This window comes from Scyliorhinus torazame, chromosome 18, assembly GCF_047496885.1.
Source record: "Scyliorhinus torazame isolate Kashiwa2021f chromosome 18, sScyTor2.1, whole genome shotgun sequence".
Lineage (NCBI taxonomy): Eukaryota > Metazoa > Chordata > Chondrichthyes > Carcharhiniformes > Scyliorhinidae > Scyliorhinus > Scyliorhinus torazame.
In genome coordinates this window covers 138067507-138084391 of record NC_092724.1, presented here as the reverse complement: position 1 = coordinate 138084391, position 16885 = coordinate 138067507, and the positions used below count along the sequence as shown (strand labels likewise).

Genomic DNA, 16885 nt, shown 5'->3' with positions numbered 1-16885 from the left:
TATGCTGACTTGGAATGCCATTCCTTTAATGTTGTTGGGTCAAAATCAACAATGTAATTGTTGTACTTGCACCACCTGACTGAAGTAATACGAGAGCACAACTCATTAACCACATTCTCGAGGATAATTGGGGATGTGCACCAAATACAGCCTAGCTATTGACAGTCCATGAAGGAATTTAAAAAAAAAAAAAGCTCTTGCATTTATAATCTTTTCAGAAAATATGCCCGGACTATTTTTTTCCATTATGTATCCTACTTGTCTCTCCAGTCCATGCCCAGAAAGGCAAATCCTTTCTGTTTTTGCCCATTATCAATGGGCTGTCACCCCAGCACAGATCAGTGGATTGGCTCTGCCATATCATTCATAGCTTGGACAGGAAATAGAGGAGCACAGTTATGGATCTGATGCTAACTTTAACACATGGTGACTGCTTGGATGTTCCCACGATGAAGTTCAAAAATAAGTTTAAAATATTTGTTCCTCTTCGGCTTGCTGATGGGCTTATTCATACTGGAGGGACCGTGGCTGCTCCTGGGGCAAGCTCAACCCAGCATTTTAGACTGCCCCATGTCTTGGCGCTCCAGGTTGCGCGTCCGGGGTGGGGGGGGGGGGGGGGGGGAGCAGAGGGCCATACATTGTCTCCTACCTTCTTAGTATCTCCACCTTGTGCCTGTGCCCATTGCACAGTTGTGCCAGGTTTCTCTCTACCTTGGAATCCATGGAAAATAAACTTATATAAAGGGGTGCGATATGGCACAAGTGGTCTTTGCCTCCTTTTCTCCTGACCTTCGCACACAAGATGGTTTTCCCCTGGTGGTAAAGGTATGGAAAATCAGTCTTTTAGACTTTAAAGTTGCATTAAATGAGGTAGCAGTGAACTGCCCACGGGCAGGTTTCTCCACACTTTGCAGTACTGCACATTCTTCTTCAATTGCTGGTAAGAGCCTCCTCTTCAATAGCAGTATGACTTGGGGAAAAGAATACAAGATGGTTTCCTGTTGCCTTCCTTGTGTGCTTAAAGGAAACATAGCTATTCTTTGTGAAGGATACTCTGCTGTTAAACAGCTGTTGTCCCTCCAGGTTCTAGCTGTTCCTCATCACCGCTGAAAATTTGCTGGTTTAACTGTTGGCCATGGCCCATAATCTTGAGCATGGGTCCCTTACTTAGACATGGGTTAATAGGCTATAGGGTAAGGACTACCACACCTTGTGGCCTCAAATGATCCCGATTCCTTGGTAAATAAGAAGTAAACCTAATAGCTAAATGGATTAATAATCTTTATTTTGGGGGGGAAAATTGTTTTTAGTGAATTGAAAGTCATTTTTAATTCTCATTTTAGCCTGCAGCTTAAAATATAGTTTTATCAAATACTGATCCTGTTGGTTGATATTCATGTTTTCAGAATGAAGTACACACCACAGTTTGACTGGACTGAATTATTGATGAGTACTTTAAAATTGCTAATGCACATACTACAGGATCAATTCTTTTGTGGTCCATAACCTTGCTGATGCTACTTTAAAATTAGAATGGATATCTTGCCTCCCCTGATTTTCTTTTTTACTTTGCAGTGTGGAATTGCATTGGGAGTTGTCCTACTCCTCTTCTGTTCCTGGATGACTCACCAGTCCTGTATGTTTCTGGTGAAGGCAGCGAACACCAGCAAGCGCAGGACATACCCAGGCCTTGGTGAGAAATTTTGTATTTGTGCTAATAAAAGATGTTTGGTTTCTAAATAAGTACGGTTTTAAAGTTGCAGGAGTGTACCGGCAGCAGGAAGGTGGTTTAAAGTGTGTCTTCTTCAATGCCAGGAGCATCCGGAATAAGGTGGGTGAACTTGCGGCATGGGTTCGTACCTGGGACATTGTGGCCATTTCGGAGACATGGATAGAGCAAGGACAGGAATGGTTGTTGCAGGTGCCAGGGTTTAGATATTTCAGTAAGCTCAGGGAAGGTGGTGACAGAGGGGGAGGGGTGGCATTGTTGGTCAAGGACAGTATTACGGTGGCAGAAAGGACGTTTGATGAGGACTCGTCTACTGAGGTAGTATGGGCTGAGGTTAGAAACAGTAAAGGAGAGGTCACCCTGTTAGAAGTTTTTTATAGACCTCCGAAAAGTTCCAGAGATGTAGAGGAAAGGATTGCAAAGATGATTCTGGATAGGAGCGAAAGCAGCAGGGTAGTTATGGGGGACTTTAACTTTCCAAATATTGACTGGGAACGCTGTAGTTCGAGTACTTTAGATGGGTCTGTTTTTGTCCAATGTGTGCAGGAGGGTTTCCTGACACAGTATGTAGATCGACCAACGAGAGGCGAGGCCGTATTGGAGTTGGTACTGGGTAATGAACCAGGACAGGTGTTCGATTTGGAGGTAGGTGAGCACTTTGGTGATAGTGACCACAATTCGATTACGTTTACTTTAGTGATGGAAAGGGATAGGTATATACCGCAGGGCAAGAATTATATCTGGGGGAAAGGCAATTATGATGCGATGAGGCAAGACTTAGGATGCTTCAGATGGAGAGGAAAACTGCAGGGGATGGGCACAATGGAAATGTGGAGCTTGTTCAAGGAACAGCTACTGCGTGTCCTTGATAAGTATGTACCTGTCAGGCAGGGAGGAAGTGGTCGAGCAAGGGAACCGTGGTTTACTAAGGCAGTCGAAACACTTGTCAAGAGGAAGAAGGAGGCTTATGTTAAGATGAGACATGAAGGTTCAGTAAGAGCGCTCGAGAGTTACAAGTTAGCTAGGAAGGACCTAAAGAGAGAGCTAAGAAGAGCCAGGAGGGGACATGAGAAGTCTTTGGCAGGTGGGATCAAGGATAACCCTAAAGCTTTCAATAGATATGTCAGGAATAAAAGAATGACGAAGGTAAGAGTAGGGCCTGTCAAGGACAGTAGTGGGAAGTTGTGCTTGGAGTCCGAAGAGATAGGAGAGGTGCTAAATGAATATTTTTGTCAGTATTCACACAGGAAAAAGACAATGTTGTCGAGGAGAATACTGAGATTCAGGCTACTAGACTAGAAGGGCTTGAGGTTCATAAGGAGGAGGTGTTAACAATTCTGGAAAGTGTGAAAATAGTCCCCCTGGGCCGGATGGGATTTATCCTAGGATTCTCTGGGAAGCTAGGGAGGAGATTGCTGAGCCTATGGCTTTGATCTTTAAGTCGTCTTTGTCAACAGGAATAGTGCCAGAAGACTGGAGGATAGCAAATGTTGTCCCCTTGTTCAAGAAGGGGAGTAGAGACAACCCCGGTAACTATAGACCAGTGAGCCTTACTTCTGTTGTGGGACAAATCTTGGAAAGGTTTATAAGAGATAGGGTGTATAATCATCTGGAAAGGAATAATTTGATTAGACCTAGTCAACACGGTTTTGTGAAGGGTAGGTCGTGCCTCACAAACCTTATTAAGTTCTTTGAGAAGGTGACCAAACAGGTGGATGAGGGTAAAGCAGTTGATGTGGTGTATATGGATTTCAGTAAAGCGTTTGATAAGGTTCCCCACGGTAGGCGACTGCAGAAAATACGGAAGCATGGGATTCAGGGAGATTTAGCAGTTTGGATCAGAAATTGGCTAGCTGGAAGAAGACAAAGGGTGGTGGTTGATGGGAAGTGTTCAGACTGGAGTCCAGTTACTAGTGGTGTACCACAAGGATCTGTTTTGGGGCCACTGCTGTTTGTCATTTTTATAAATGACCTGGAGGAGGGCGTAGAAGGATGGGTGAGTAAATTTGCAGATGACACTAAAGTTGGTGGAGTTGTGGACAGTGCGGAAGGATGTTACAAGTTACAGAGGGACATAGATAAGCTGCAGCGCTGGGCTGAGAGGTGACAAATGGAGTTTAATGCAGAAAAGTGTGAGGTGATTCATTTGGGAAGGAATAACAGGAAGACAGAGTACTGGGCTAATGGTAAGATTCTTGGCTGTGTGGATGAGCAGAGAGATCTCGGTGTCCATGTACATAGATCCCTGAAAGTTGCCACTCCGGTTGAGAGGGTTGTGAAGAAGGCGTACGGTGTGTTAGCTTTTATTGGTAGAGGGATTGAGTTTCGGAGCCATGAGGTCATGTTGCAGCTGTACAAAACTCTGGTGCGGCCACATTTGGAGTATTGCGTGCAATTCTGGTCGCCGCATTATCAGAAGGATGTGGAAGCATTGGAAAGGGTGCAGAGGAGATTTACCAGAATGTTGCCTGGTATGGAGGGAAGATCTTATGAGGAAAGGCTGAGGGACTTGAGGCTGTTTTCGTTAGAGAGAAGAAGGTTAAGAGGTGACTTAATTGAGGCATACAAGATTGGATAGGGTGGACAGTGAGAGCCTTTTTCCTCGGGTGGTGATGTCTAGCACGAGGGGGCATAGCTTTAAATTGAGGGGAGATAAATATAAGACAGATGTCAGAGGTAGGTTCTTTACTCAGAGAATAGTAAGGGTGTGGAATGCCCTGCCTGCAACAGTAGTTGACTCGCCAACACTAAGGGCATTCAAATGGTCATTGGATAGACATATGGACGATAAGGGAAATAGTGTAGATGTGCTTTAGAGTGGTTTCACAGGTCGGCGCAACATTGAGGGCCGAAGGGCCTGTACTGCGCTGTAATGTTCTAAATCTAGAAATTATTCTTTGAACCATTGTGCCAGAATACAACTTCAAATGCTACTTCCTCTCCTGTATGTTACCCAAGTTGCCATTTATTGCCAGTGTGCTGAGTATCATCCACCTACTTTAGTATGCGAAGCTTCATAGTTGTGCCCAATCCTATCTTTAGCTGTTGCCCATTGAGATGAACTTCTAAGATCATTGATGCTCACCCACACTGAAATCAACAGACTCCATCCAGATTAATAACTGTGTACATGGTGAAGGTGGAGGAGCCTAAGAAAATTTCGCAATTGTTTCCTTTTTAAAATCTGTTTTCAACATGGGTAACCTCCCTAACGACTTGGGGAGTATTGTACTTTTTAAAACCTGTTAGAGTTGAAATCAATTGCAGTAAGATGTTATGTTTATTCTTGATAGACGTTTGGATAGTTTAAGGTCTAAACTGTTTTGCAGCATTTACTTCTCTACATTCTTCATGCTTCCTGCTTTAGTCTTGGTTTTATCTCTTCACAACTATATTTTTCAATATATAAAAAATAAAAGAGAGGCAAGCATTGACATTGGACCACAATGAGGCTGGAGAAGTAGTATTTGGAAACAAAAAAAATGGTAGAGGAAGTGCATACTTTGCATCAGTCTTCACGGTCAAAGACACCAGTGGGATACCAGATCTTCAGGAGAATCGGGCCAGATGTGAGTGGAGTGTCATCACTAAGGAGTCAGGGAAACTGAAAGATCAAGGTGGATAAATCATTTGAATCGGATGGGCAATCTCCTCAGCTGCATCCTTTAGAACCCCAGGGACCTAAAGGAGATAGCTGAGGGGATTCTGGAGGCATTAGTGGTGATCTTTCAGGAATCACTGGAGGCAGAGATGGTCCTAGAGGCCTGGAAAATGGCTAATGTAATATCCCTGTTTAAGAAGGGAGGGAGGCAGAAGACGGGAAATAATAGGTCAGATAGTCTGACTTTGGTCATTGGTAAGATTTTAGAGTCCATTATTAAAAATGAGATTGCGGAGTACTTGGAAGTGCATGATAAAATAGGACTGTCAGCATGGCTTCGTCAAGGGGAGGGCACGTCTGACGAATCTGTTAGAATTCTTTAAGGAGGTAACAAGGAAGTTAGACAAAGGAGAACCAATGGATGTGATTTATTTAGATTTCCAGAAGTCCCTTGACAAGGCGCCATAGAAGAGGCTGTAAAATAGGTTTAAGAGTAAAGGTACTGGCATGGATAGAGGATTGGCTGACTGGCAGAAGGCTGAGAGTAGGGATAAAGGGGTCTTTTTGAGGATGGCAGCCAGTGACTAGTTGTGTGCCCCAGGGGTCGTGTTGGGACCACAACTTTTCACAAAATACATTAATGATCTGGAAGAAGGAACTGAGGGCACTGTTGCTCAGTTTGCTGATGATACAAAGATATTCAGAAGGACAGGTAGTACTGAGGAAGCAGGGGGGCTTCAGAAGGACTTGAATAGGCTAGGAGAGTGGGCAAAGAGTGGCCGATGGAATATAATGTGGAAAAGTGTTTTGCGCTTTGATAGGAAGAATGGAGGCTTAGACTATTTTCTAAATGGGAAAAGGCTTAGGAAATCGGAAGCACAAAGATTCTTGGGAGTCCTAGCTCCAGATTCTCTTCAGGTTACCGTGCAGATTCAGTCGTCAGATAGGAAGGCAAATGCAATGTTAGCATTCATGTCAAGAGGGCTAGAATACAAGTGCAGGGATGTACTTTTGAGGCTGTATAAGGCTCTGGTCAGATCCTATTTGGGAGTATTGTGAGCAGTTTTCGGCTGTGTATCTAAAGAAGGATGTGCTGGCCTTGGAAAGGGTCCAGAGGAGGAACAGTTGAGGGCTCTGTACTCGGGAGTTTAGAAGGATATTGAAATTTGCAGGATACTGAAAGGCCTAGAAAGAATGGACATGACGAAGATGTTTCCACTTGTAGGAAAAACTAGAACCTGAGGGCACAGCCTCGGACTGAAGGGACATCCTTTAAAACTGAGATGTGGAAGAATTTCTTCAGCCAGAGGCTGGTGAATCTATGGAACTCCTTGCCACAGAAGGCCAGTTAATCTGAACTAATGTGGAGGCCAAATCACTGAGTATTTTTAAGACCGAGATAGATAAGTTCTTGATTAATAAGGGGATCAGGGGTTATGGAGAGAAGGCAGGAGAATGGGGAGGAGAAACATGAGCCATGATTGAATGGCGGAGCAGACTCGATGGGCTGAATCTTGTATGCTCCCACCTCTAATATGGCTTTGATACAAATGGATTTGCTTTCTCCATAACTCCCATGTTCTGGCTAAGATGAAATGATCAATCTAGATGCCTATAAATGCAAGCTGATTTTGCACTTTTCATACCAAAGGTCCCAGGCATTGCACATAGGAGAGTGCAGAAAGGTAATGGTGGAGTTAAGAGAAATGAAGGAAAGTTTGGTCTTTTTATTTTAAAGAGAAAGCTTTTTAAAGACACGAAGAAAAGGAGCAAGAAGGCTTTTGGAGTGGTGACCTTGGAGCTGGTGAACTGCAGACATTGTATTTGAGGTCCTTGAAGAGGAAAGAAAGGATAGAAATAGCTACTGGAAGTGAAGAAGAGTAGAGTAGTAATTTGTGACCAGGAGGGGGTGATACCATCTGTTTTGAAGGGGATTTGGGGAAGTGCCTGTGTATGCAGAGCCATTTGTGATGGTGAGCACTAGAACAAAGGAAGGCCAGGATTTGGAGATGGGAGGGGGTGAGAACGTGAGATGAGAAATTGGATAAGGACCAAGGGGCGGAAGATAAGGTAGAGAACAATTGGTGTGTCTGCTGGGATTAACTGGTTATCTGAGATGTCTTCTTAAAAATCCGAACTACAGACTTGATAAATTCGTGACAATGTTGAGGGTGTGTGCTTGGGGCAGGTTGAGGGTAAGTGAGGTTGATAAAGCTAAAGAAGAGGAGATGGGAAGTTTGTGACTGAAAACACCATGGATGAAAAGTCACTGGGTACAAAGGTTAATGGAGACGAACACGGAATAGTTCTTGGTGCAGATATCACAGTGGTACTTGGGAAAGCAGTAGTAGGTGAGGACTTTACATGAGAGGGATCAAGGAGAGGTGGAAATTTAACACACACACTGTGACCTACCTAATGTCTTGTACAGATTTTTCATCAGATCTGTGTGTGTAAAATAACCCAGTTTTCTATTTTTATGACTTTGCACCTGAAGCCCTACTACTAAACTCCGTGTACGTTCTTTAAGGAAAGGTGATTCCACAGGGGCATATTGTAACTAATAGATCTTTACCCATAGAGTTCTTGATGTAATAATTTCCTTTCCACCAACCACTTAAAATTCTCTGTTGCTACACTCCACTGAGAATTTAACAGTTTAGTTTATATTGCTGCTGTTGATATCTGTAATGTTGACTGAATACTGCTGCAATATAAACATCATGCAACAGTAGGTGGCATATCTTGTTGAGGTTTTGAGATGTTCCAGTCTTCATAATGTGCGGTCAATAGGCCATGCTTTTTTCCTTCCCTGCTGTTTAATTTAAAGTAGTAAGTTCTGAATTCATGAATTGACCGTTATGTCAATCTATTCCCGATGTAAACAGGAAGTGTCATTGCAGCTGAGTACAATATGTATGAGTACTTTGCCAATATATTAGGTGTCTTGATATCTCATGGAAGCCATCAGCCTCAAGTTACTGTACTCAAGATAGCTGACCTAGCAATGGGATTTTACCGCAATTCTGCTGACTTCTGTCTAATATCTAATTACAAATCATAATGGAATTTTCTATGTTTTGGAATGTATTAAAACACTATTATTTAAAGGGAAGGTAATTCCATCATGGGAAGTACCATCACTTATTGATATTTGTTCATAAGAGTTCTTCAACTTGGCCTCGGATACTTTTTTTAAGCAACCGCTTAAACTTATTTGCAACCAAGAGCATATATTAGTAATTATGTATCCTTGTGGAATTGCCCAATTCATTAAATGGTATTTAGTGCTTCAGTATCTCGTACCAAAATTTGGAAACTGCAGAAAACTGATACTGAACAATGCTTGATCATGTACCACAGGGATTGGTATAAGTTTTAAAATTCTTTCGCTTCAGTCGCAATTACTACAAAAACATTTAATTCTGAAATGTAAATTCATTTCTATTCCAAGTATTTGTACTGTTGTGCATTCTAACCAGTTGCTTTTTAATTTTTAGCTTTTCATGCTTATGGAAAAGCAGGCAAAATGCTGGTTGAGACCAGGTAAGCTTAAGTTATGATCCCAAGGTTGTCTTTTCAACAGTATTGTGCTTTCATTAAACCTACACGCCACAGTTTAAAAATGGCATAAATAAAATCTAGATAATGTCATGCCACACTTACCTAACAGAAGTTAACATTGAACCAAAGAGATGATTGTCACACCAGTCCTCTCCTGAACTGGTTTTCTCTTTCAATAAATCTGTTATTCTAGATGGCGGCATGGTGGCACATTGATTAGCACTGTTGCTTCACAGCTCCAGGGTCCCAGGTTCGATTCCCGGCTTGGGTCGCTGTGTGGAGTCTGCACGTTCTCCCTGTGTCTGCGCGAGGTTCCTCCGGAAGCTCCGGTATCTTCCCACAGTGCAAAGATGTGCAGTTTAGGTGGATTGGCCATGCTAAATTGCCCTTAGTGTCCAAAAAGGTTAGGTGGGGTTACTGGGTTACGGGGATAAGGTGGAGGTGCGGGCTTAAGTGGGGTGCTCTTTCCAAGGGTCGGTGCAGATCTGATGGGCCGAATGGCCTCCTGCACTGTAAATTCTATGATAACTTGAGGGCATTGCAAATATGGTCAGTGTCATTGTAGCGTTCAAATATCTGACTACTGACAACCTTGTAATTCTGAAGATTCTGGCCTATGCTGTTCGTAATAGAGAAAATGAGCAAGGAGTTACAAATTTTTGCTGTGGCACTATGTATGTAAATGCTATTTCATTTTTCTTGGGAAACTGTAACCTGATGGGACCTAATTCCACTTTGAGTTAGCTCGCTGGCCTTTCAGCTCTATGACTTGGGTCAAAGTCAATTCCGATTGGCCAAGAATCCTAACTGAAATGGGTTAAGACGAGCACAATCTTTGTGGGTATAGGCCCACTGCTCCAAGTACCATAGGCATGAAATTCAGCCCCTAAATTGGCACACTCATTCAGAGTTTATAAGGATTGTTGGCATGAAAAATGTCATGGTGGTTTGGTGGGAGAGTGTTGTTGAGATTGGGGCTATACAACAAAGTGTTGGAGAAGACTACAGGGCGAGTTACTGCGTTAAACTGCTGTAACTAACATGGGAATGCTTGCTTTCACACGACATGCCTGAAGTGGAAAATTTCCATTTCTCACAGTTAACATGGTTTTAAAAATCATTGTTTTAAAAAAAAAAATTGCATCTACTTTCGTCAGGCTTTAAACATGGTGCTTGAGTACTTTTCTTCATTTGGTCGGAACACTCGATCTTTTTCAAAAGTTGGCATTGTTCACTGACGTTTTGCCCCTGTAAAAAGTGATGTCAGTTGGATATTTTAAGATGTGGTCTCATGAGTATTTCGACAAAAAAAAAGTATTTTCTGTAACTTCACAACTCTCTGTTTGGCCTTTCATCAAACTTGTTGAGGAACTGTCAACATTCTGCGTGCTACCTTTGAAAATGTACATACTGGAAACATTCAGATCATTGGGCCACTTTTTTTTTCTGTTTGGTTTTTAAAGCAATGCGCAATAGCAATAGATTACCAGTACTGGAAATCTTGCTGGTTTGCTTATTTGTAAAGTGCTCAGCAAAAGATTTGTTAATTAACCAATCTGATTGAAGTTTTCACTCTTAGTTTCAAGGAGAGTTTAAACATTTTACAGAATGTTAACCATTGTGCGCTAGACTTCAGCTGATATAGGAGCTGAGGAACCTTTTGAAGGTTATAAGCAAGGTTAAGTGCTACGGAATTAAGTGTGCAGATTTTGGATTTGTTTTGGATGAACATGGTTGTGCTTTGTCATTTGTCTTTTACTATGGATAGAAGCAACATGATGCACTTGGATAGGGTCAAATTCAAGCATGTGTACACTGCTGAGTATCAAGCTCAAGTCTGCTGAGTGGGACATGGATCTGGATGTTATAATGCACGAGTCACTGAAGCCCCATGAGCAATGTGACAAAGCTATTGTAAGAACAAGTAGTGTTGGATGAATGCCAAGATAATGAAGTTTAAAAAAAAAAAAAAAAAATTATTCCATGGGATGTGGGCATTGCTGGCAAGGCCAGCATTTGTTGCCCATCCTAGTGCCATTTCAGGGCAGTTAAGAGTCAATCACATTACTTTGAGTCTGGAATCACATGTAGGCCAAGCCAGGTGAGATTTCCTTCCCTGAAGGACATTAGTGAACCAGATGGGTTCATACAACAATCAATTGTAGTTTCATTGTCATTACTGAGACAAGCTTTTAATTTTTAAAAACAGAATTAAATTCCACCAGCTGCCATGGTAAGATTTTAACCCAAATGCCTGAGGCATTAGTCTGGGACACTGGATTACTGTCCAGTGACATTACCACCATGCCTCCATCTCCTTGTTAAACAAGAAATGTTCTTTTCCAGCTGTATCTGGAATGCTGTGCCCAGCTTTGGTTCCTTGTGGTGGTGACATATAGGCTTTGGAAAAGGTTCAGAGAAAAACCAGCAGATTGATTGCTAGTTGACATCATGGATCTAGAGGGACTGGGCCTTTAGACTTTAAGGAGACTCAATTAAAATCTTTAAAATAATTAAGAGGTTTAGATTCAGAAAAGTGGATAGGCTATTTGAGGATTTAAGTGCAAGTTTCTTAAGATAGTATTAGGTACTTTGGAACTGGATGAATTCAACAACTAAAACGTGTAGGGAGACGTAAATATAGAAAAATGTCCCAAGGCTCTTCATAAAAACTCAGTCAGACAAAAATTGACGTTTAGTAGGCGAAGTGACTTGTTACAGTCAGCTGAGGCGAGGTTGAATGGCTCCTCCCTTTTCCCCCTCCTCGTTAACTACAAGTTTTTTGTTTGAAAAGGATATACATGCCAATTTTGTGGTCATAAAAGAATGAATCTGACAGGTTTTCATGAGTTTAACTAAAAAAACGGTAAGCTTTAATATACTTAAACTGATCTAAGTTAAATAATAAACACTTCAATTTTTGCACACACGTGCTCAAAGTTCACGCATCACACAAATACAGATTACAGAGTTGGGAAGGATAGGTTGGCCAAATTAGAGCCCATCTAAAATAAAAACTAATTTACATTCTAATTTGATGACTCTGGCTTCAGACTTTCCTTCAGTGGTTCCCGATGCTTCGGATATAAAGGTGTAGCCAGCTGATTTGGTGGTTCTGGGGATGCTAGTGCTGGGCTGAATTCTTTTAAGAAGTCTCTGTCTGCAATGGGGTGATTACTTATCAAACAGGGCTCAAAGTTTGCCAGCTGGGGTTGAGAGAGAGGGAGACAGGAGGACCCGACTTGGGCCTTCTCTCCCAGCTGTTTGTCCCTAGCTCTTTTGAGCCAATGTGCTTAAAACATACAAAGGGTTCACTTGCCATTTGGCCTTTCCTCTCCAAATGCTAGGCGGATCAAAATAAGGTACGTGTATTCAAAGGCTAACTTGATTAGCTCATGTCTAGAAAGTTATCTTAGCCATTGTCCCAATGATATCACATTGGTCCGTCTCCAACAGTTGAATACCTCAGGTGATTGCCATAAATGCCTTGCTAATGCGACAGGAGATGAGTCCTTTGCGTTCCCCTGAAGTCATTGTCTTTGGGTTTTGCAAACTCTCTAATCCACTCACTTGGGGAGAGCAACCGTTAGGTCCTCTGGACTATGGCAACTTTCATTTAATTTTACTGTGTAGAAGATGCACCATGCCAATGTGGGGCAGGCTTGATGGGCAGGTTGGCCTTTACTTTTGAATGTTTGTTAAAACTTGGAAATGCAAGCTACCTACTAACATGAGCAACTTGTGTCTTATGTGGTAACTTTATACAGTAAAAGAAATCCTTAGATGCTCCATGGAGGGGAAAGGACAAAAATACATGGAATAAGAGTAGAAGGCAAAAGTGCATAAAATGGAAGAAAGCTTCAATCTTGGCCTTTTAAAGCTTAATATTTGTATCTTATTAGAATTATGATCACATTACTCTAAAGGTCGTTTACAATTTAAACTGTAATATTTCAGTCTTGACATCTAATCCATGCAGCTGAATAATTGTAGAGCACTGTTCTTGACTAATTATGGACTTCCTTTCTTCAGTAATTGGAGTGTAATTGACTCGGACTGAATGAACAGGTCTCTATATGCTTGGCATCTTTTTTGCATCTTCAGTTGAAATACAGCATTATGAAATCTTACAGGCTTACAGAAAAGTTTAATGTTTCAAGTTGTTTTATAACAGCATTGGTCTGCTGTTACATTGCCACATATGCAGTGATGTAAAACTAACTTGACTTCTCTGGGTATTTTGCATGAAAAAGATAAAATTGCCTCCGTGGATGACTGCCCTCCTCTGGCGGTGCACTTGTGCACGCTAAACTCAGAACTGATGTGCACCTGCATCTAGAAAGGATCACACCAGCTGGAATGGTTCTAAACTGAAGTCGAGTTTTTTTAAATGCTTGATGATTATGACTGCTCCCACCTGCACCCTCTAAGGCAGGTTTTTTTTTTACGGTTGAGATAAGTTTTGCACATGTATACAAATAGACACAGCTGACCTTTGTCTGTGATTTATATTGAGACCTAAAGATGGGCAGGCTGCAGTAATACTTTTGCCTGTAGGTGTTCATTGTAACCTACGCCATAATTTTAGGCTACTTTATCTTAATCAGCATTTGATAGCTGAAGATTCCAAACCGTTCAGAATTCATGTGGATGTTCTTGAGGCAATTATATTGTACGGTCTGCTGTATGAATTTTCTATGTTGTTGCATCTGCAACTCAACTGCTGCCGAGCCAGTTTTGAATTCCCCCAACAGATGCACTATGATACCACAGATTGAAGGGTACACAGCAGGTACATTTAAAAAATAAAATCTGCGTAATTCAAGCGACTGCTTTTGATTTAAATGGAAGTCCTCAGTAATGACATGATTGACCCTGTACAGTAAAGAAATAATTTTAGATCTCAAATCAATCATTAATAAATCAGCATTAAAAAGACACGGGAAGGAATTAGAATTTTTATTAGTCCTAACTCCATTTGACCAATAGCTGCTGGTGGAAAAACGTCACCGAAATGCTGGCGTAGACGCTTTGAGTTATTTTAGCTTTGTCACCGTTGCTGTTTCTTCCTCTTCTTCATTTTATTTTTTGTTACAACTTTTTTTTCTTCTTCATGGGCCAGTCTTGCTCTTGACCACTGTAGCTCAGAAGTCTTACCTAGTCTTATTGAATCGGCTATATCCAGTAACCATTTTACAGTTGTATCTTCTGCCTGTGAAGCGTACTCTTTTGCGAAAGAAAACTGCATCACAAAAGAAGGTAACATTTTGTAACATTTTACATTTTCCTCTCTACCATGGAACTTGCTGAAAGTCAAAATGTTAGAAATTTGGATCCCTGTGGATTGCATCACTTGATGGCTTTTTTAATAGTAAAATGATAAGTTCCAATGAGTACTTCCTATCTATTACATGTATGTGTCTGCACTTTTCTTTGGATTTTGGTTAGTATTCATCGTGCCAAAACATCATGACTAATGTAACAAATAAAGTAGTCGCAAATGATTTAAAATAGGCGAGCAGTGGTAGTGGTCTAATTATTAAAGAGTCATGTGGATGTAGCAAGGATGACAGGAAATTAACTAGGATGCATTTACAGGAATGTCAGAATCAGTAGAACAGTAATGGGTTAGTTAATAAGTAGGGAGTGAATAAATTACAGAGACTTAATTAAAGGACGAGGATCTATGGAAAACAAATCCTCATTTACTTACTGGAGCTAAATTTCTTGGTGTTATGGGAAGGACAGAAGAAGAAATAAAGTGGATGAGGTGGCAATATTTTGCAGAGGAGTGTTCATAAATTGTTAAACTGAAGGAATGAGTTGGGTATTAGCATGGAGTACGTGGGTGGGTCTGAAAAATGGGAAAAGAATTGTCGGTAGGAATATGTTTCAGGTCACCACTTAATACTGAGGTGGATGTAGTACTCTAGGAGGTGATAATGTTAGTTGTCGCACCTCGGATATAATATTGGAAGATTTCAATTTTCCTGACTCTGACATTGAACCAGTCCATATCCTTGAAAGAGTTTATTTTACGAATCTTCACAAGGTGAAGGAATGCACAAGGCAGAAGACAAAAGTGATTTGTATCTTACTTCCTGCTAATTATTTATGAGCTAAGTTTGACTAAGGGAATATTTGGAGTCATGTTAATTTTAAGATTGAAATAAGGACAGAATGTTTAAGAAACTGCATTTCAGGAGAGCAGAGTGGATGTATGGAAGGGAAGCCCTACGAATCAACAGAATCAGGCTATTCAGTCCCTTGAGTCTGTTCTGCCATCTAATTCGATCATGGCTGGTCTGCACCTCGTGTCTATTCACTCGCATTTATTCTACATCCCTTGATACTCTTGCCTAACAAAACCTATCAATCTTTGTCGGTGGGACTGCAACGTGGGATCTGTCTGTTGGATAGCCGAGCTGTGTCCTCTTGGTTGTTTGGGTTTTCAGTGTTACACCTGATGTTACACCAGGGATGTTTTATAAAGCTAAATTATTGTTGAACCATTAAATGGGAATCATCTTTTCAAAAAAGAAACGCTTGCCATGTGTGATGCGAGTCATCTTGTCCATCTATGGGAAGGGAAGGGCAGCCTTTCTATCTTAACATTTCGGATGTGGATATTTATCATTAATTTTACATTGAGGTAGAAACTGAAAATAATGGACTTTAATTGTACACATGCCAGACTGTAGCAAAGATCCATTTCATTCTCTGACCAAAGCGGAAGAAAAATGCACACTGCATTAGAGCAGAAGTACATTGGGTTGGATTTGGCTTGTCATGAACTTTGATGGTGAGATTCTGTGGAAGAATTTTATGACTGATGAGCAAACATAAATCAAACAGGAATTTAGAAATTACTATTGACACATTAGTAGATGAGCATTTAATGCATTTGTGTATATATATTAATCTGTCTCTTTCAATGGAGGCATTAACCTGTTTAAAGTGGGATGAAAGAACAGATAAAACATCAGTTTCAGCATTCGTCTTTTTTTGGAATAAGTGTGCATGGTTTCGGATTTTGTCATATTTGGTGCTAGTGAACTGTAGCCCTTTGATTACAAACATTTTGCTCTACATGTTTCTTGAAAAGCATTTAACTGTTTGCAGTTGATATCGGCGATCAAGAAGTAGCTACCTTGAGGAGGGTTTTGACAAGCTATTCCGTGGGTGTTTTGCAGCTGAATATAATCCAGTTTCATTTAATGACTGAGCACGTGCACCTTCCTTCAAAGGCTTCTGGATAGCGATCAGGAGTATGTGCAAATTTAGAGTTCTTCACTTCATTTTATTAAGGAGTACTAAACGTTCCTGCTGTCTTCCAGCTGAAATAGTCTCTAACATCCTGCAGATGAGGGATAAAACCTGTGATGTGTCTTGGGCTGTATGGTTGCATATCACATGAGGTCGTGCATTTATCTTAACTTTCTTCTGCTTGGCCGATGTAGTTAGGGTGAATTTTTATTGCAGGGCTATTAATAATGGTTTATCTGTTTATTTTCCAGCTTGATTGGCTTGATGTTGGGGACCTGTATTGCTTTTTACGTTGTTATCGCTGATTTAGGATCTAATTTCTTTGCTCAATTGCTTGGACTTCAGGTAAGTGGGCTTTGCATTTGGCACACATTGAGGTCAAAAAAGTTCACTTTCGAAAATGGCACACAAGTGCACCAAGATAGCTGCACACACTAATCAAATAAAAGAGGGAACATTCTATGGTCCACTAGTTTACCTGAAGCAATGAAGGATTATTATCAATTGCAGGTAGAAACAAACTTCAACACGTGGCTTTATAATATGTGTTGTCTGTGTTTTGTAGAATGTAAAATGTGATCTGTTCTGCATCTCTATTTTGTGATTTTGATATCAACCCTCAAGTTGTGCTCTAATTAAAGGATGCTAAAATCATGCATTCAAATGAGCCACACACAGATTTATTTTAACAAGCCACTATTTCCATTTTGGGGTGCAGGTGTCCA

General features: G+C 41.0%; 1 protein-coding gene across 1 annotated transcript in view; it reads left to right on the top strand.

Moving 5' to 3' along the window:
- The window catches only part of slc38a10 (solute carrier family 38 member 10), a 132479-nt gene that overhangs the window by 10023 nt on the left and 105571 nt on the right, over positions 1-16885 (top strand). The window contains exons 2-4 of the mRNA XM_072483463.1: positions 1576-1693; positions 8831-8876; positions 16412-16505. Coding sequence (XP_072339564.1) covers positions 1576-1693; positions 8831-8876; positions 16412-16505 — 258 coding nt within the window. The remainder of the gene's footprint in view (positions 1-1575; positions 1694-8830; positions 8877-16411; positions 16506-16885) is intronic.